Source organism: Dipteris shenzhenensis, chromosome 3 (assembly GCF_047967505.1).
Source record: "Dipteris shenzhenensis isolate YYH24624 ecotype China chromosome 3, Dip_SZ_1.0, whole genome shotgun sequence".
Classification (NCBI taxonomy): Eukaryota; Viridiplantae; Streptophyta; class Polypodiopsida; order Gleicheniales; family Dipteridaceae; genus Dipteris; species Dipteris shenzhenensis.
Window position 1 is genome coordinate 30,831,000 of NC_141598.1, and position 21,070 is coordinate 30,852,069.

A 21,070-nucleotide genomic window follows, 5' to 3' on the forward strand; every position below is an offset into this window, starting at 1 on the left:
TGATCAAGCAGAATGTGCAAGATGTCATGCTTGGATAGCTCAACACAGTCAAGACATCAAAAGAAGCATGGGATATGTTCGCAGCTCTCTACGAGTCCAAGAACACATCCAGGATTCTCACCCTGAGAAACCAGATCAACCAGAGTTTCCGCAACAGCAGTGAAACCGGTCATGCTTATGTACTCTGCATCAAAGACTACAACAATCAACTTGCAGCAGCAGGAGAGACTATGAATCCTGCAGAAATGATTCAAGTAATCCTGAATGGACTAGGAGAAGGATATGAGAATCTAGTCCAGAGTATTGCCATCCAACGGCAAATTCCAACACTGGAAGAACTTCAGTCAGTTCTACTTGGTGAAGAACTCAGGACTCAGGCCATTCAAGCACGTAAAGGTCATTCTAATGATCAGGCATTCACAGCTTCAGACAGAAGCAGAGGCAAAGGCAGAAACAGAGGTAGATCATATCAGAAAAGTGGTCATCATCAACAAAATCAAAGTCAGAATCAGCATCAGCATCAGCAGCATCCTCAGCAACATCAAAATCAGCAAAGAGGAAATCATTCCAACCGAGGAAGATTCCAAGGACGAGGGAATGCATCCACCAATGTGTCAAACATTCAATGTAACTATTGTCACAAGTTTGGACACTATGAAAGAGATTGCCGCAAGAAGCAGTATGACCAAGGCGGTCAATCCAGCAATAATCGAGGGAATTCCCGAGGAAGAGGAAATCATCATGGTGGACATTCTAGTCACAGTCATTTTGCAAATGAACATGGCAATATGTTCCTTGCAAGTGAGGAATTGCATCAGACTGATACAATGCACCTAGACACTGATTTCAATCCCAAAGAGGATTTTAGCTATCAAGTCGACCAAGTGGAACAAGATCCTTGGTACATCGATAGCGGTGCATCATCTCATATGACAAATCATCAGGAATGGTTCACAGAAATGAAGCCATTAGAAGGTCAAAAGAATGTCATCTACACAGCAGACAATACACCGAATCCGGTTCAAGGGACAGGTGTTATCCCTATGAACAATTTCATTGGTACAAAAGGATTAGTCAAAGATGTGCTCTATGTTCCGAAGCTCAGCAAGAACCTTTTGTCAGTAGGTCAAATGACGGAACACAACTACAAAGTCATCTTCGACGGTGATGAATGCACTATCAGAGACAAATCCAAACGAGGTCAGCTAGTAGCAAAAGGTGTCAAGGAAGGACGCTTATACAGGATGCTAGCTACAGTACCAGATAAGCATGCCATGTCAGCTCAAATGCAACAGATGCCACTATCCGCAAAATGGCACAAGAGATATGGTCATGTCAACTTCAAGTACTTGTTAGATCTCCAGAATCAAAATATGGCAATTGGGATTCCGAAGCTACAGTTTCTTGGAAAAGTTTGCGAAGCATGCTGTTTCGGCAAACAAAAGCGAACCAACTTTGTCAGAAGTACCTCTCATGCACGAGGTATTCTTGATTTGATTCATACAGATGTATGGGGTTATGCCCAGACCCGCAGCATCAATGGTTCACTTTATTACTTGACCTTCATCGACGACTACAACAGATATTGTTGGGTCTACTTTCTGAAAGAGAAATCTGAAGTGTTTGCCAGATTTCAAGAATTCAAAGCCATGGTAGAAAACCAGATAGGCAGAAAAATCAAGGTCATGAGATCAGACAGAGGAGGTGAATACATGTCTTCAGCATTCATGAACTTTTGCAAAAATCACGGCATTCAAAGACAATTCACATGTGCAGATACTCCTCAACAAAATGCAATAGCTGAAAGGAAGAATGGGACTTTAGCAGACAGTGCTAGAGCAATGCTTAGTGAAAAGCATCTTCCGAATCAGTATTGGGCAGAAGTAATAGCTACAGCTAACTACTTGCTTAATCGGCTTCCTACTGAACCGATACAAGGTATGACTCCTTATGAAGCATTCACTGGACACAAGCCATGCATTGGGCATCTCCGCATATTTGGTTGCATAGCATATGCCCACATACATGATGATCATCGCAGGAAATTGGATGCGAAGTCACGCAAATGCATCATGGTTGGCTACAGTGAAGAAAGCAAAGCATACAAATTGTATGATCCCATCAACCGCAAAGTCATTATCTCCAGAGATGTAATCTTCGATGAGGAATCAGAATGGAAAACCTCACCTACACAGGAGATAGAAGCATCGACTTCACAGTCATCTACAGAACAGGTTGATGAAGAAGAGCAAGAATTGCCAGCAACACCACAAGCAGTGCCACAGCAGCTCAGACGGTCTACTAGGGAAAGCAGACCACCAGCCAGATTGACATATGCTCATACTCTCTACTACAAAGTTCAAGGGGAAGATATTACTATTGCACTTTTGTACGTAGATGATCTCATTGTGACAGGAAGCAAGGATAGCTTCATCAGAAAACTAAAACAAGACTTATCTGCAGAGTTCGACATGAAAGATCTTGGACTTATGCACTATTGTCTTGGAATTGAGTTCTGGAGAGATTCGGATAGCACATTCATGAGTCAGCTCAAATATGTTGATAGTCTCCTGAAGAAGTTTCATATGGCAAATTGCAAGATTGCAGCCACTCCCATGGAACAGAGTTTGAAACTTACTAAAGATTCAGAAAAGCCTACAGTCAATGACAGATACTACAGGCAACTCATTGGATCTCTTATATAATCACACGGCAAGATATTTGTTATGCAGTAAGCTCACTAGCACAGTTTATGGCAAATCCAAAATAGTCTCACTGGAATGCAGCCAAAAGAGTCTAGAGATACATCAGAGATACAAGATAGTTTGGGATAGAATACAGAGGAAGTCATCCACGGTTGCATGGATACTGTGACAGTGACTATGCTGGAGATCATGAGACCAGGAGATCGACACAGGGATATGCATTTTTCCTTGGTCAAGGTGCTATATCATGGTTGTCAAACAAACAGCCAACTGTTTCTTTGTCTTCGACTGAAGCAGAATAATATAGAGCACTCACTACAGGTGCATGTGAGGCTATATGGCTCAGAAGACTATTGTCAGAAACAGATTACTTTGATGAGTCAAAGCCAACAACAATATACTGTGATAATCAATCGGCTCAAGCATTAGCCAAAAATCCAGTATATCACTCCAGAACAAAGCACATTGATGTCAGAGAGCACTTCATCAGAGAAAGAATGTTACTTGGTGACATCACACTGCAGCATTGTGATAGCAAAGAAAATGTTGCAGACATCTTTACCAAACCACTCGGTAAAGAGCTATTCGAGAAACACTGACTAGCTCTTGGTTTGATGCAGAGGAAGGACATTCCCATTAAAGGGGTGTGATGGAATGTAATGCTCAGTCCTTCTTCGATTCCCCAGAATCATCATCTTGAGGGAAGGCCTACTTCATGATGTTGATCTTGAGGGAAGGTGTTGAGAGTTCACGCTCAACATCGTGTGATCATGTGTGCATAGCACCATCACGTGATCATATGTGCATAGCACTAACCTTATAGAGTGCTATAAAGGAAAGGGTTAGATCCCCTAACCCTAACCCTAAAAGGGTTTGTATATATTCTATTTTTTCAACTAATTCTAGTGTACAGTTAGTCATTTGTGGTGTGCTCTCTAGCTGTGCCCTCTTGGGGCCATAGACTATTGGAACAGATTATCCCACTTCCCAAGACTCAGATCCTCTTAGAATGAAGGCTATTTGGAGCTGATTATTAGAGCACTATTTAGAGCACTGTTTAGGGCTTGTTTAGTGCACTGTTTGAACATAAACTCTTTGTGTTTAGGTCCCTTTTTGAATGCTCAACCAAGGGTTCAGGAGAAACCGTGGGCTTGTGAGGATGGTTGGGATCCAATGGTTTTCATCTCTCAAATCATAGCCATTGGATTATGGACAATCTAATGGCTATGATTCATTCATAGCTTGGAGCATTTAGTGATGCTGTATCCTTGCTTGATCCAATGGTGTACACAAACTGTCGCAGCGAAAAACTGCTCCCTCTTTACACATGGAAGAGGCACAAGGGAGAACCTCTTCCCTGCCAATTATGCAGAGTCCTTGGATTGCTACTTGCATCTAATGGTTGACAGCAGGCACGATATGCACACCCTTAGATGGGGAACTAGAATCTAGATCAAAGAATCCACGAAAGGTGCTCTATGCAAGCTCTTGGATCTACTAGAGGATTGATGGTGGTAGATGCACAAAAGTGATAGAGCCAATCTTGCCTTTATAGCCACTCTCATCCATTAAATATGCTACTGGAAAACAAAACACAAAGCAAAGTAACACTCATACAAAGTCTTCATCTCTACACACATTAACACTCAGTACATCTTCAGGCCACATGTCTTGGGGAAGCCATTCTACTTCAACCCACTCCTCATCATTCCCATGCACTACCACTGGCCAATAATCTCCATGAACCAGGGAAAGCATAATCTCAACATGAAAATCCTCCAACAAGATGCCAAGAAAATCTGCCCCAAGCTGAAGAGATAATACCATCATTTACTTTAACTGTATCTGTAGAAACAACTGAAGTGAAGATTTTAGTAGGATCAAGAGCGTGTGGGCAACTTGCATAGATAGAGCATGAGTCTAGAGCATGTATCCTTGACACAAGAACTCCAAACAAACTGCCACAAACTGACTGAGAGAAGACATTGAAGTACACAAGAACCATGATTTTAAATGCACAACACACTGAAGATTTCAAATCTGCATAATTGCCATTGACTCCCCTATGAATCCCATGCTAATATCTCCCATGACAAGATCAATCATGAATAGCCCGAGACCTCTTTGTCATCATGTGAACTAACTGCCTCATAGACACCATCCTTCTTCTATGCTATCAAACACTTACAAAAAGTTCTTTGACTCACACATGGCCAATACCAGCTACCTGTGCACCAAATTGTCTGTGACCCATAGCTCCTATGTTGTCTCCTTTCTTGGAACTAGCCTACAGCTTGTATGCAACCAATCACAACAATGAGCCCTTCTAGTCTCACACAAGACTGCTCATAGGAACTCATACATCTTCTGTCAGCAAACCATTACCTTCGAGAATTACCACAAGCTCAATGCAAGAGCGAGACACCATCTGCCTTCTCAATGTGACCAACAAACGATATCTTGTGAGAGAAGCCCACATTAGCACACCGTGAGGATATGGGATCTAGCCAATGCTAACACATACTCATCAACGAGACTTTCTTCAAAGGACCCGTCTATCTTTGCCACAATTTACTTTAGAAGTGCACCTCAGACTATACACCATATAAGTCATAAGGTGCTAGCTATAACCAGCAAGCAACCCATTAACTATACTGTCTGCCACTCATGAGCTCCCAATGGAATCACATAAATCTGAGGTGAGCCAAGCTCTCATGTCGCAGCTCACCATCCCAGGAGTTCCTCCATAGCTGAGGTCTCTATAGCTAGTACCCAACACCCGCCTAGCCAATGGCCTCTCTGTCCTCAGCCTCGGAGCAACTGCATGCTCACTTGAAGACTAGCCAAACCGTACTCTCGTTGCAGCACCCCCGTTGCTCCTCTCTTCTTCATGGGATGAAACCCAACATTGTGGCTTCTCTCTTGCTCACACAAGACTGCTCATCGTTGTCAAATGCTCTCCCAGTCTGCACAGTAGTGATTCCACAGCCAAGTCCAAAAGCCCCCTGCAAGAGCAACAACCCCTCCTTCTAGCCCACTATAGGCACCATCTACATGTACATGCCAACACATCAGAAGGACCTAGAGCTAGCCCATGTACCTCATGCATGCACATGGTTTTCAGAGATAGAAGAGACCTCTCATACCTTTCCCTTTTTCTTGCTCCTCCTTGTTCAGAGCCCTTGCTACAGCTCACGTCTCACCTTAGGGCTTAATGCTATTAGTTGAGAGAGCATGATGCTCAAAGACCGATGAGCAAGGTCCTGAACAATCGAATAGTCCTCTTGCCCTGAGCCGATGGGAAAATTGGAGGGCGACCACTTACTCCTGTGAGATCTTTTAGTCTTCTCTATTAGTGGGTCTACCATCTCAGCATCTGAGGGCTCTGAGAAGGACACCTTCTTCCTAGGGTGGCCCGGTCCATAGTTTGGAGAGGGGTCCGAGGTGGTACTTCTTTTCCTGAGGTCAAGGATCCCTATGTCAGAATCCTCAGTGCCTGACTCACTTAGAAGATTCACCCTTGGAATATTGGGGCATTCCGTGCGATAATGCCCTTCTGGTGGCACTCATAGCACACAACATTGGCACGTTCTCTTGGAGGGTGATTGGATTAATTTTTGATGCCCACCATCTCAAGCTGAAGATCATTCAGGGCCTTAGCTAGGTCATTGACTCCGAGTTCCTTAGCAAGAGGGGCCGGGGGAGTAGGAAGGTTGGGGGCTCATGGGCGAGGCTGGGGAAATCTTCCAGGTGGAGGTTGAGGATATACTCCTTGTTGAGGGTAAGCATCTAAGGGAGGGCCATACATTTGAGGTGGAGGTGGTATATACATCCTGATGAGGGGTGGGGGTATGCCCCTGAGTTAGAACCCCCAGGTCGTTGTTGCAAGAATTGAGGGGGTTGCGGAGGGACAATTGTCTTCTTTAAAGCGGGGTCAGACTAAACTTTATCAAACTTTTGAGCAATCTCATGTGCTAGCACCATAGTTTCTAGATTTTCCCATTTAAGCTTGAGGTGGAATTCGTCACTTGCTCCTACTACAAGGTAGCCCAGCACATGCTGATTCATTCCAGCTCAAAATCTGGCATTGTCCTTCTATGTGGTGATTAAATGGTCTAGGAGCACGGCCACTTGATCCACATATCGACGCGCTGTCTCACCTTCTGACAGCTTCAAGTTTGCCACCTGCAGGTACAAATTCTCCGGCTCCTCTTCTTTGCTGAAATACTGAATCATCACTACTATTAACCTTGGCCAGCTTTGGCGAACGTCGTCGGCTTGCTTCTCATACCACACTTGAGCCACAAACCCTCTAGAAATGTGGGAAGAACCAATAGCCATCTATCTTCAGTAAGAAAGTTGAGAGAAACACAACGGCGCTTGAAGGCCACAAGATACTCATTTGGATTTTCTTCAACCCATCCATAGAACATGGGAATGTCAGCCATGCTTGGAAAATGGAAAAGAGAGATGAAATGAGGCTTATCTATGGGCAAACAATGGAAAGAGAAAGCTTGAACTGAAAATCAGATGAAGATACATGTGATTGAAAAGGGAGAGGGAGAGGTGAGAGTCAATATACTTCCCTCAAGGAATTCAAACTTCCCGCTCTAAAATTCAAACTTCCCTCCCCCATTCCCCCATTCCCCATTGCCCAATCCCCCTTCCCCCCCCCCCCCCCCCCACCTTCCCCTTCCCCTTCCCCCTTCCCCTTCCCCCCTCTTCCCCCTTTCCCCCCATTCCTCCCCCTCTCCCCTTTTCCCCCCCTCTCCCCCTCCCCTTCTCTCCCCTTTCACCCTCCCCCTGCCTTTTCGTCCCCCTCCCGCTTTCCTCCTCCCCCTTCCCCCCCCCCTTTCCTCTTCTCCATTCCATTAATTTCATTTCTTCCCTACCCTCCCCAAGATAAAATTTTAAGGGCGAGTATTTTCCCAAAGATGAATTTAGGAGCTTATCCAAACTAGTGTGGCTAATCTTTCAATCTTGAAATTTGATAAATTCGCTCAAAATTAACATAACTTTATCGTATGAGGTCCAAATTTAGCCCTCCAAGTACTCAAATCAATCGGCATAAGCCATCTAAAGTCATCTATAGGATAAGAATTTTCAAATTCCAACTTATTAAAAACCTGTAAATGAGTTTTAATTATACTTAAACCAAATTCATAGGCTAATATTTGTAACTCTATGCTATGCCCTAAATCCTAAACCCTGATCCCTATATCCTAAAGCCAAATTCCTATACCATAAACACTATTTCCTATAACTGAAACCCTAAAACGTACACCTTAAACCCTAAACCCCATTCCCCCCTTTCCTCCCTTCCCCCCTTCCCCCCTTCCCCTTCCCCTCCCCCCATTCCCCCTTTCTCCCATTCCCCTCCCCCCCATTCCCCATTCCCCTATCCCCCCCTTTCCTCCATTCCCCCGTTTCCCCCATTCCCCCTTTCGCTCCCCCCATTCCCCCATTCCCCTCCCCCTACCCCCTTTCCACCCTTTCCCCTCCCGCCCCTTCCCATCCGTCCTTTCTCCTTTTCCCCCCTCCCCCCCCTTTACCCTTCCAGTTTAGTTAATATTTCAAACTTGGAATTTGATAAATTAACATAACTTCCTCGTATGAGACCCAAATTTAGCCCTCCAAGTACTCAAATTGTTCGGCATAAGCCATCTAGAGTCATCTATATGGTTAGCATTTTTAAATTCCAACTTACAGAAAACGTGTGTAAAGTATCGTGCCCATCAAGTATGAGCACATTCGAATGACACACCTCAGATTCTCATAGCACTAGTGAAAAATGGTGTTTGTTGGCGACTTTGACCATCCAAAGCATATACGATGGGTACGATAATTTACATATGCCTCAACATAGGTTGGATTCACATGTGTAAAGTATCATGTCCATCAAGTATGAGTGCATTCTTATGACACATCTCAAATAGTTTCTTTTGGCGGTTGTGTATATTACTTGAAAAACAGGGTGGACATGATAATTTTCAGGTGGATGGTGCTATACAAAAAGACTAGCATGGGTTTTTGATGAGTGTGGCAATATGTGTCTTTTTTCTTTGTCAGTCTCATAGTACATACTTTTTAATGCACTAAAATACAAAATAAGTGTGATATGGCCTTGGGCTTTTTGGTTGAATAAAAAGCAATGGGTAAATCCAATGCCAACATGTCCCAAATTTGGTATATTCTATAATAAAGTACAGGCTCTACCAAGCTTGTAAAGATATAAAGCAGGAGGCTGGAGCATAATAGAACAATCAAACGGTGGAAAAGAGCAACATCTTCTTTTATGTCTGGCAGTAATAGAACACGTTTCTATGTCGAGCATGAAGCCCCTTTTTGTACTATGACTATATCTTCTCTATCTAGAAATGTCTTTTCAATTGACAAAACATTTGGTTGGGTTTGGCATCAAGCGCCTGAAATTAATACAAGTACACCATTTGATTGAGTGGACTATATGTTATGCTTGTACATCTTGAGGTACACCATGTGATATCTAACTAAGAGCCATGAAGCATGATAGTTGAAGTGGTAAATGCATGAACATGTAGTGGTTTTAAAGCTCTTAAAATATCCAGCTTCGAGCACATGCCATAGGCTTTAAAATGGGAGGAGAGACAGTGAAGATTTCCTAGCACAAATGCATCTACAAAATAGAAAGATAGGTAGCACATGCAACACCTCCCATCCCCTCAACTATCCTACTTAGAACCATCAATGATTCAGAACCCCTTCTTCTGCCACTCCCATAGTGTAACATTGAAGACCAATCCTCACCAAAGTAAGGCGGTTGGATTTCTTCACAACTTGCCCTAATTTCAACACAGACTCCAATGGTGGCTCCCCAGGTATGGCCCTTGTGCCTCTTTTTCTCTCTCGTTGTGCAAATATGGAAGTAGCTCGTGATGCTATGAAGTCCCCCATGAAAATCTGAAATGCACGAGCTATGAAGTCCCCCATGAAAATCTGAAATGCCATGGCAGTGTTGCTTTGTTTGACGAGCTCATCTCTCCGATGGATAGGTTTGAGTAAGTTCCCCCTTTTTGTCTACCTTCATCTATCCACTATAGCAATCAATGCTCTCTTGCACTAAATCTTTCACTTGTTATCATGGATAAAAGAGGCGTTGTACAGTTGCCCTGTTTCACTTAAAATCCGTGCATATTTTATTCATCATTCAATATATGGTTTTCCCTTTGGTAAGATGATGAAGTGACTCGATATGCTTGCTGTCCTTGATTCAAGCTCGATATATATTCAGACACAAGCGTAGTAGTAACTATGATAGTTCTGGAAAATGAATCCACCATTAGTATTCGGGATTTATAGGCCTGCGCTAGTATTTGGAATTGATTCCCAACATTCTTAGCCTATAACATAAATGAAGATTTAGTAGATATGCTCTCACACAATGCTCCTGTGATTAATGATTATGGGAGGCGCAATAGACTAGGAATTGATGATGGATTCGTAGCCACAAATGGACATTCAAATCATCCGGTGTAGGTGCAATTGGGTTGCTGAAATTGTGTATAAGCTTTGCTGGTCATTGTACACAATCTCTCAAAGGTAGATACAATGATTGGTCATAAGAAAAAGAACATGTTTGGGACTATACCAAGACTTTTTGTAACAATAGGAAGCTACAATTCCCTTACAAAAGAATCAATATATGATTGAACTATGGAAAAGTCCTTGCCTTCTCTCGATATGGTTTGCTATTCTAATGGATTCAAAAACATGAATTGAAGTTTGGTTTGTTGTCATTTGAGTACATACTTTCTCAGGCTCAATCTTGAATTTGTGAAAGGGACCTTGACAATTTGTTGGAAACTTACATGGGCTTTTGCTGTATATAAGATTCCTCCAACACAAGATTGGTTAGGCTTGGGTACACCAAAAATTTTTGGTAAGTCCACGGATTATGATCAAGCTGAGTTGAACATGGAATTTCTGATGCCTCCAAGAGACTAAATTGTTGAAGTAAGTTTGGTTGTAATAAATGTTTCCTTTTCTTGAAAAGTCCACAACATGTTGTAAGCAGCAAAGACATCCCAATAAGCAGTAGGATGCACAAGTGGATAGCCACTACTATGCTTGGTCATAATTTTATATTAGTAGAAGGTTTTCTTGCTTAAAGTAATTGGTTTCTTCTCTACCATACCATGAATAAATCTTGCTTCAATTCATCTTGGTCCTATGTTTGACATTAGGTCAATTACATCTAAATGAATGGGTAGCCTACTCAAAGAAGAAAGTGAGAATTGAAAGTGGAATGGTTGATCCCTTATACCTTCTTATAATCTTTAGCTACTTATAGAGCTGAACTGTAACATGTGTCAATGAATATTGATTGGGCTTCAAACTCAGACTTAAGAAGACTCTTGCTGGTTGGACTTATTGTATCATATGAGATGCAGTAGAGTAGGTGCCAAACTCAAATTCAGGTAAGCTCTTAAGTATACATTTTTTTTATATGACATGACTAGAGTAGACCCGAAATGTATGATTCTATTCAAAGTGGGACTATTGAATGTAAACACACACACACACACACACACACACACACACACACATTTCCCTTCTTTTGGTAAGAAAAAACCCCCCTAATTTTGCCTTGTATGGCCTTTGAAAAATCCCACTACGTCCCTATCACAATGATGGTGATAAACATAATTGCATGGCCTGTGGGCTTCACGGACATGCGGCTATATGTGTGGCAATCAAGCAATAAAAATGTGCTAGAAGGTTACGTGCAAATGTGTTGTGCCTAAGGTTGGAATATAGGCACCTTGGTCTAAGGTTGAAGGATTGGGAGAGTGGTGAAAAGGCAAAGGTGACGTGGCTATAATCAAAAAAGGTATCCATGCATGTGGCTACATAATAGAAGAGGGAAGCTTCTCGTTGATGAGGAAGCATGGTACATGGAGCTTGGGGTTGTAGGAGCATTGCAGAGGTGATCATGGGCTCACAGAGAAGGTGAAGGTGAGCTCAGAGGAGAGGGGGGGGGAACCATAAAGAGGGGAGCTCATAGAGGGATTCTGGGCTGGCATAGAGGTGTCGCTACTACAGGACGAGGAGGATCTTAGGGGGGGAAGGCCAGAGGTCGATGAGGGCTCCTTGGCTAGCTAGGGGGATGCGACAGTAGCTAGATGGAGAATCATGAGCTAGGCGATGGGATCTAGGAGAGGTTTGTGTGGGAGAAGGAGTAGATGAGGATCGCAATACGCTGATGGAGAAGGAGGGCGAGTTGTAGAGACAAGAGGGGAGCTTGATGAGCATTGGAGAGACTGTGGAAGCACCTCACAAAGAGCCGGCTGTAAGAGAATGTGTGTTGCTGAAAGGGGAGGAGCAGTTGGAGATTGGAGATAGGAGGAAAGTTTGGTGAGCTTGAAGAGGGGGGCAAGCTAGAAGGCCAAAAGGTTAGGGGTTGCCTTGGAGGGAAGCTGAGTTGAGGAGGCACGAGAACTCACTGGTGGGAGTTTAAAGAAGGACAGACTGTGCAAGAGTGGCTCGTAGTGGAGGGGATGAAGTTGAGAGATGAGGGAGTTGCAAGGGAAAAGGAAAACCATGAGTGACTGAAGGTCTAGGGAGGAGAGGTCATAGGCACGGTGGTGGTGGAGGCAGTCTAAGTAGAGTATGTGGGGAATCCGGCTAGAAGGTAAACGATTGTTTTGGAGGAAGAGCTACTTGGTTGCCTATGGGAATGACCCGAGAAAAGGAGAAGCCATCGATGGTGATATGAGCGGTTGTGCAAGGGGGAGCTTCTCGTCAATGAGGGAGGTGCGTATGGATAGCAAAGGAGCAAAGGGTGTGAGCTCGCGGGAGGGGATCGAAGGAAGGAGGAACCACGCAAGAATGGCTCGTAGTGGAGGGGAGAAGCTTGTTCCATGAGCAAGAGGACTATAGAGGGAGAGGCATCGCCATGAGAGGCAAAGGGATCGTGCTTGTGGATGGGTGATACGTGAACTCGGGGTGGTGAGAATCACTTGGAGGATTCCAAAGGCTTGGGAGCCGAAGGGAGCTCTGGAATCCGGCTTCTATGTGGCTAGAGGCTTTTTTTAAAGGCAGTCATCATTATGGTGAGGAGGAGAGCTGTGAGCAAAGGCACGCTGTGAGTTTGGAAGCTTTGAGACATAGATGGAGTCTCTATAGGAAGCTTGAAGACCATCAAGATGTGGGTGTTACGTAAGATCAGAATTCAAAGAGATGACTCCAAGTAGTCGATCATGGAAGAATCTCTAGGGGGGTCTGGAAGGACCTTGGAACCGGGAGTATATGAGCTTTGTGTGCTCTGTGAGTAGAAAGGAACGGCAGTGCTTGGATGATCACGTGCAGGAGATGGGTTGCATCATTTCTAGTACTTGATGTTGATCTTGGGAAGACATGATAAGATTTTTGACTGTGGCCACTTTGTGGGTGGTTGTCCGGTGAATTGTGGGATTGGATGTATTATGTATCTGAATGCTTTGTGAGCTTGAGCTCAGTCAGTAGGGGCTTGTGTTGGGCTATGTAGTCCACTAGTTTTTTTAAAGAGTTGTTTGGCTTCCATAAGAAATGTGACCAGAGTGTGAGATGTGTCCGGAGGTGACACGCACATGCACACGCACACACACACACACACGCACACGCACACGCACATGCACACGCACATGCACACGCACATGCATAGGCACATGCACACGCACATGCACACGCACATGCACACGCACACGCACACGCACATGCACACGCACACGCACATGCACATGCACACGCACACATACACTTCCCTTATTTAACCCCCCTTTTTTTCAAAATTTCCTATATTTTCATTTAATTAGTTATCTTGTCCTAATTTATCTTTCCTTTACTCCTTTTTATTTAATTTTCTAATTAATTAAAAAAAAGAAAAAACCAACCCCCCCCACTCACCGCATTTAAAAATCCTCTATCTTTTCTCCAAATAGCACTCAAATTAAGGCTTTCCCTAGAGCCACCTAAACTGCCCGCCTCTCTAGAATATTTATTAAACCCCCCCTTTCGAAAAAAACCCCCTAGATTGTTTCCTTTATCTCCACTATTCATCACCCTTTGGAAGTTGGTGGGATAATAAAAAAACAACCCCCCATACTTTCCTTTATGAAATAGAAACCCTCCCCTTTTTTTTCTATATTTTTTAGTATTCCTTAAAAAAGCCTCTCTTTTTTCCTTTTTGCTTCTTCTTTTGACCCCCCTTTAAAAAAAATATAAAGCATATATAAAAAACCCCCCTTTTTTCCTATATTAAATAGTTAATTATCTTATCCTAATTTATCTCTTTTTTATTTCCCCCTAGTTTTTATTTAATTTTTCTAATTAAAAAAAAAGATTTATAAACATCCCCTTCTATGACCTTTTTTTCCTTTTTTTATAATTTTTTTTTGTATTATTCTCTTAATCTTTTTTCTTTATATATATATTTTCATTATCCCCTTAAAAATTCTCTCCAAAAACTTCCCTTTATAATCCCCCTATAATCACTAATTTCTCTCACATTACCACTTTCAATCACTATATCTCTTATAACCCTTTATATATTATCCTTTTTTACCCCTATTCCTTATTTTTTCATCAAATTATTAAAAACCTTTTATATATTATTTCCCCCCCGCTCCCCCAACCCCTCCCTTTTTCGTCTTTTTTTTAATTTAATTCAAAAAAATACCTTACAAATTTACATTTACCCCCCCACACATCCCCCTAGTCTTTTTTTAAGATCCCTTTATGAATCGACCTTTTAGCACTAACCCTAACCATTTTCCTCAATGCCTCTACCCTCCGAGTCGCCTTTGCCCTCAAACATTTGCAACAAATGCGGAGGGAGAGACAACGCTAGAAAAAGTGCATCCTTGCCAAGAAACTAGCCTCAGAGGCAAAAGATGCACCGATTTGAGCAGTGCCATCAAAACAAAGAGCACAAGCTGTGGTTTCAAAATTGGCGGGAGCATTTGAGGCAAAAACATCAATCTCAGGTCCTCAATAGCTTTACCCTACACCCGAGGATTCATCAAGTGTCCACTCTTCCAATCCCCAAGAGTTGCATGGCCATGAGGTCATACTCTCTCACTTAAGGGATGGCCTTGACAATGTGAAAGGGGTGGATACTTCAGATAAGCTTGCTGTAAATAGGGCAAAATTAGCTATGTTATTTTCATATATATTAAACACAAAACAACTTGGGCACACAACATCAAATATGTTGTCCATTAGAAGGACCAATGTGATTCTAGAGATTGGCTATCCAGTGAAAGCAATGCAGCCGAATGTGGGAAGCTTGTTGGCATCAATTACTCTCGTAAATAAAAGGAGAGACTACCTAAGTGAGGAAGTCATTATTGCATTGTTTTGGTATAATAACACAAGAGTTTTTGCAAACAAGAAGGATGTCTATAGGCTGGAGATTGGATGCAAGCAACAAGAGGAGCACATCATACATATTCTTGAAACAACATAGGTCAGTCAGACTTCTAATGTTGTCTTTGGCTATCTTTTTTCCTCACAAATCATTATCCTAGTATATTTTCATTTGCATCTTATGAAATCTTAGGAGAGAGAGAGAGAGAGAGAGAGAGAGAGAGAGAGAGAGAGAGAGAGAGAGAGAGAGAGAGAGAGAGAGAGAGAGAGAGAGAGAGAGAGAGAGAGAGAGGCAACATTCCTTTCCAAGCCCGATGGTTCAACCATCATGCCAGTTCTAGTTGGTTGTAGCCATTTTTTGTGAAGTTTAGGGTAATGCACGTGACTATGATTGCATGCACTTCAAGGTGTGCTAATTATCTTTCCCATCGGATATGGTTTGCATGGTTGAGGACTACACCTCTTTGAGCACACTGCTCAAACAATGATACAACCAACCCACCTCACAGATAGAGCTCACACATGCATAGTGAGAGAATATACACTCCCAGGAAAAACAAGAACTCCTTAGCTCCAAAATCCAACTGAGCTAGCATGTAGGAAGCACCCAATGGGTTCCTAGGTTCATTCTAACTTTATCCATTCTTTCTACATTCCATTTAGATTGAGAGGAAGTGTTGAGAATCACGGTTCAATCACAAATGAAATGCTTGTTTTTTATTAGCTCCAATGGACATTATATCATATGATCAACACAGACTCTCAAAATTCTAATATGGGCATTTATGTGTGATGCACACGACTGGTGGATGCTTAGAATGTCAAAATTTTTTGGTATGCATGCACAGATTTTTAGTGCTCTTACACCTCACCCTACATGAGACACTAGTTAAAAAAAACACTTAAGGGAAATTTGGGAATAAATGCACCCTACCTATTAATATAAAGAGAATGCATAACATTACCCCTAATATAAATATATTTATGTAGGTTTCAAGAAAAAAAATACCCCTCATTTTGAACTCTCATGGTATACTTACATTTCTCAAGTGACCACCCCCCAATCCAATGATCTTTAGGGCCCGATTCCAAATCAAAAACCACAAGATGGAGGTGATTGAGTAATCCCAGCTGTAACTATCACTTTGGAGGGGCAAAAGGATGGCAAAGAAATATCCAAGGAAGGAATGTTCTAGGAGGAGGAGGATGAACAACAATACCAAACCCAAAAATTTCACTTCCCCTCTCCATAGCCTACCTAGCAAGCACCTTGATTGCTTCCTCCTAGACATGTAGTACTAGATGAGGGTATAAACACCCCTCTTTAACTTTGAAGACCTCTTTAGCCTAGAGGCAATTACTAGGAACTAAGAATAGCTTAGAGAAATAGCCATGGAGGCAGCTCATACCAAGCATCACATTGCTAACACATGGATACCTCCACATGCTTTTGTTCCACGAGTGCAAGGAACATGCATGGTATGTAAGGGGGATGAGGAGCTAGTGTGATGACATAGTTTGATCTTCTTATAGACATGGGAAAAGAGATAGATAGAAAGCTGCCCAGCTATAGACAGATGATGAGTAGCTCAGCTTGACCATGGCTACTTGTTGCACCAATATGACAAGGCCATGTGTTCCCTTAAGACAACCTGAGAAACCATAGCCTCCTAGAGGAAGCTATTGGTGCATTGGAAAGAGTGCATTAAGGTGCTGAGTGGAGTGTGAATCGAGCTGCAATAGAGTTGAGTAGAAAATAAAGCACTTTGTGAAAGTGTATCCAAGATCAGGCAAATTCCAGCTCTCCTTCAAGACTTAGACCAACCCTTGGAGCACCCATGTGTACCCCCTAAAAGAAATGAGTTGGATGATAAGGGTGACATCATGTGGCTAGGAGAACAAGCTTGGATCCTAGAGACATGTGGTATAGGAAAAGTGTAAGTTGATAGCTCAAGCACTGCCACAATAGTTCCCATGATAGTTGTAGCCAACTTAGTTACGGGCACTCCAGGCAAAGCAGATGCAAAAATTGTAGACCAATCTACTATTCAAACACTTTGCCTATTGGATCCCGAGTCAAGGACAAAAGTCATGTTAACATTAGCATACAAACATATCCCTTCCAGCACATGGACATAGAAACACAATCATGCAGTCATATGAGAGTCATTTTGCTTGGGATAAGGAGTCACATTTGGAGATAAAGTAGAGCTAGCCTTAGAATACACTTGATTAATTCCAGAATAGATCTGAGATCTCATAGGAGTGACCCACCTTTTCCTTGATATGTTTCTATGGAATAATGGTTTGAACAGCCTACCCATTCAATTTGGTTCTAGCAAGCCTTTATGGATGAACATTTAGATCCCTTATGGGAAATATTAGCCTATGAATGGGAAATAGGCTCTTGATGACAAAATATTTGGTTTGGCAACTTGATAGTAGAAGGATTTTATAGCGTAAAGAGGGGCCATAGCCCATCATTTACCCACATCTAACTATGTTACAATTGCCTTCTTATTTTGCTTAACTACTAAGATTAGTGGAGGAACTACTCAAGAACACTTTAAAAGAGTCAAATATATTTTTAGGGCACATTGAGAATCTCTATCAACCTTCGTATGATAAATGGATCTAGCCCTAATGCCAAATTTTGTATATGAAACAAGCTCAAAATTTGTGCTCAACGTGACATGGGAATGTAAGCTATGAGTACCGATTCTCCTTTAATTGTATTGTGCTTCTACATTAGGCTATCAAAATCTTGTCACATCCTGACTTCCATTCTATCATTAGGCATTGCCAAACATAAGTGCCAAATAATCTCGTGTGGCCACCTATACAAGCCATAGCTTTTTCAATGCAAAACAAAAAAGTCAAAGATGGGTTCTATGGTGAAACAAAAAGTCAAACCTTCAACCGGTGCAAAATACATTAAAATGTGGTTTTTAAAAAGCATCGAGTAGTTACCAAGAGGAACAAGGAACTTAGATTTATAAAACCAAAAACAAACGTGAAAAGTGAAGCACTCGTGTGGGGAGGTGTTGCACTAATTAAGACATCCCCTCTCCACAAGTAGATAGTTGAGGTTGCCACTTAAAAGAATAAAAGAACAATCTTAAAAGTTACAAAATCTTTGCACTCACTCCATGGATTCAATATACGTGAACTGATTTTGATTGTCCGACCATTAAGTTGACAAGATCAATCAAAACAAAGGAGGTCAATCTTTATCGTAGCCCCAGTTTGATATTCTGTGATCAAGCTTGACTCAGTGATGCCTAACGTAGAAAAGCTCCTTATTGGAACAAGCTACATAAGACCAAGCTGGGGATTTTGTATTCAGCATTGCAGGCCTTCGGGATTACTGCCCAGCTGCAAACGCTTCCGCCGGGAATGTCTTCGTGATTCCTGCGAAGCTCTTAAAGTTGATTTTGCCAGGATCAGCCTCGTCGACGGTGATCTCGCTCACTGGGGGCCATAGCAGGAGCTCTTTAGATTTCACGCCCTGCAGCTTTTTGATCTTGTTCTTCTCCAGGTAGCCTTTGATTTCGGTATCGTAGCTCACGAGCCTGCTGATTGACTTGAACTCGTGCTCCACTTGCTTCTTTTGGATTATCCACATGTAGCCCGTCTCTTTCACGTAGCCGATCTCAATCACCTCCTCCAGTGGTAGAAGACCCAATGGAAGTCCAAACTCCTTCAGGAGCGATACGGCTTTCTCCAAAGCCTCGGTGTGGCCTGTCCAGATGATGGCTCCCTCTTTCTCTGGTGGAGCTGCTGCCATCGCTGCAGAGAATTGAAATAAAGCAAGACGGCCAATGGCCTCGTTAGCAAACAGCGTATTAATGACACAGAAGATTCAAGGAAATGCAGTAGTTACACAATGTGCTTCCTGAAGCATCATCGAATTTCTTCGCCAAGCATTGTGGTGATTCTTCCTTCAAGTTCTTAGAAAGCAGGTATGCACACTTCCAATTCGTCTCCCCCAATCGATACTCCTCTTCCTTGCTTTGGCCTGGCCCTTTCCATCATACCTGCTCGCAAACAACCTCTATGCTAGTTTCTAATCGGAAGACGAACTGTCGTCAGTATCTTTACCCTTAAGGCTGCATACAATATGATACTCGTTTCTCCTTTATCTTTGCACCATCTCTCTCAACGTAGACAAAGCAGGCAATCACATCTAAATCAAGTCAATCTACGTTGTATTTCGTCACATACGGGGATGTAGCTCTATGCAAAACATCAACGATGACATGGATATAAACGGTAACATCATGATCGCAGAGAAAGGATTAAGCAGCAAAGCAGGGAAAGCACACCTGGGAGGTGGGTGGGTCGATCACCAGTGTTGCAAAAAACGGGAACAGAGGCTAAAGTGGGAGCGAGAAATCGTTGAGAAACTGAGAGGAAGCCCGGATATAAATACTGCGGATGAACTCGCATTGCCCACGTCCATCCGGCAGATGCGAGGCTGGCCCCATCGTAATGGCCGGATGGAGGGGGGGAATGCGAGGTCGCCCACCTCGTAATTGCCTTCGCGTAGCTTTGGAAACGAGGTGTGGGGGTCACTTGGTGAGCAACTCAGTTAGGCAGGCTTCACACTCCAAGGGTGTCTTGTTGCGGTGGCAGGATCCCATTTGTCAGTCAAAAAGTACAAGCCGGCTTTACCTCTGCCTCGGTCCGCATCTATCCGTCTAAGTATGTTCGGACTAGGATACTGGTTTCGTTCATCGAGACGAGTGTGAAACCCCCGAAATCTTCTTCCATATTCCATGAGTGGAGGTGCTCCTAAGAGAAGGCAAGCATATCTCTTTGCGAGAGCATGAGAGGGTTTACTCTCCCTGCCCTTATCATATGGGAAAGCTACTTCAAGAGGTTTGTGAGTCTAAGCATTACATCCTATAATATCTCTCTTATAGGGTCCTTTTTGAGTCCCAATTTTTGTAATGTGTGTAAACCCGTCTTTCAATCATTTGAGACTCTCTCTCTTATGCACACATTCTTATTGAACTCAACACAAAATTGGATATGAACCCATCAAGTGTTTCTTAAGTGGCTATAGTGAAGAACAAAGAAAAAGGAGTATGATTTTTTCCCGAGTTCAAACCCACGAGCTTATAGTTTAGATCTTGATTCCAATCACCTTTCATGATATACCCTTTCCTAGAGAAATGGTATTGTGCACGCTTTTGATGCTTCCACCCCATACCCTCTAGGTTTGTCTCCAAGGTTCGCACAAAAACTTACCAACCACGTAGTAGCAAAATAGAATACCAACATAGCATGTGCACCAAAACCACAAACCACAAAACACTACAGTTATGGTGTTGTCCTTGTCATACCACAAGTACATTCCTTCAAGCATATACTAAAGATGTAAAGCTACATATTGTAGTCATTATCGTATCCATGCTTCAAAAACAAGCAAACATATCATAGTGAAAGTGTTTCCGACAACATGCAATCTAACCACTACAATAATCAATTGAAAATAGCATAAAACCATAACATTAGAGATGTACCCTAGGGTATGGAGTCCCCACATACCTTAAGGACTACTACATGCCACCTAACCCTTGAACGAATGATTGGTGTACTTAAGGGTATTCAAGGATATTAATTTGAACTAAAAACCCTCCATCGCTAATGATATCTCCCCTACTTGCCAATTCAAAGTTGGCATCATTGGCCTCAAAACCAATGTGATCCCCACCTCTCTCACTATCATCTACATACTTGAGGCTTGCTCCCCTCCTTCTCATCATGATGTTGGTCTTCCCCCTTAATATCATGGAGAAGCTCTTCATGCGTCCCACTAAATCTCTCGACTCCAACATCTTGGCTAGTTGAAGTCCTCTTGCCTCCACTCTTATTCAAAAATGTAGTATTTTCCTCTTCCTCTTCCTCTTCCTCTAGAGGAAGAGTCTCTTGTGGTGCACTGCATCATGTATATACTCATGTTTGGCATGGTAATT

The 21,070-nt window shown here is 42.6% G+C and overlaps 1 protein-coding gene across 1 annotated transcript; it reads right to left on the reverse strand.

Moving 5' to 3' along the window:
• Nucleotides 1–18,453: 18,453 nt before the first annotated feature.
• On the reverse strand, nt 18,454–18,876 carry LOC147903649 (uncharacterized protein At5g01610-like). Its single transcript, XM_087372962.1, has one exon. The coding sequence runs from the start codon at nt 18,874–18,876 to the stop codon at nt 18,454–18,456; it is 423 nt and encodes a 140-aa protein (XP_087229088.1).
• Between the last annotated feature and the right edge of the window lie 2,194 nt (nt 18,877–21,070).

Bases quoted from the DNA above. Each gene is read 5' to 3' on its own strand.
- LOC147903649 (XM_087372962.1), bottom strand. From the start codon at position 18,876: ATGGCAGCAGCTCCACCAGAGAAAGAGGGAGCCATCATCTGGACAGGC.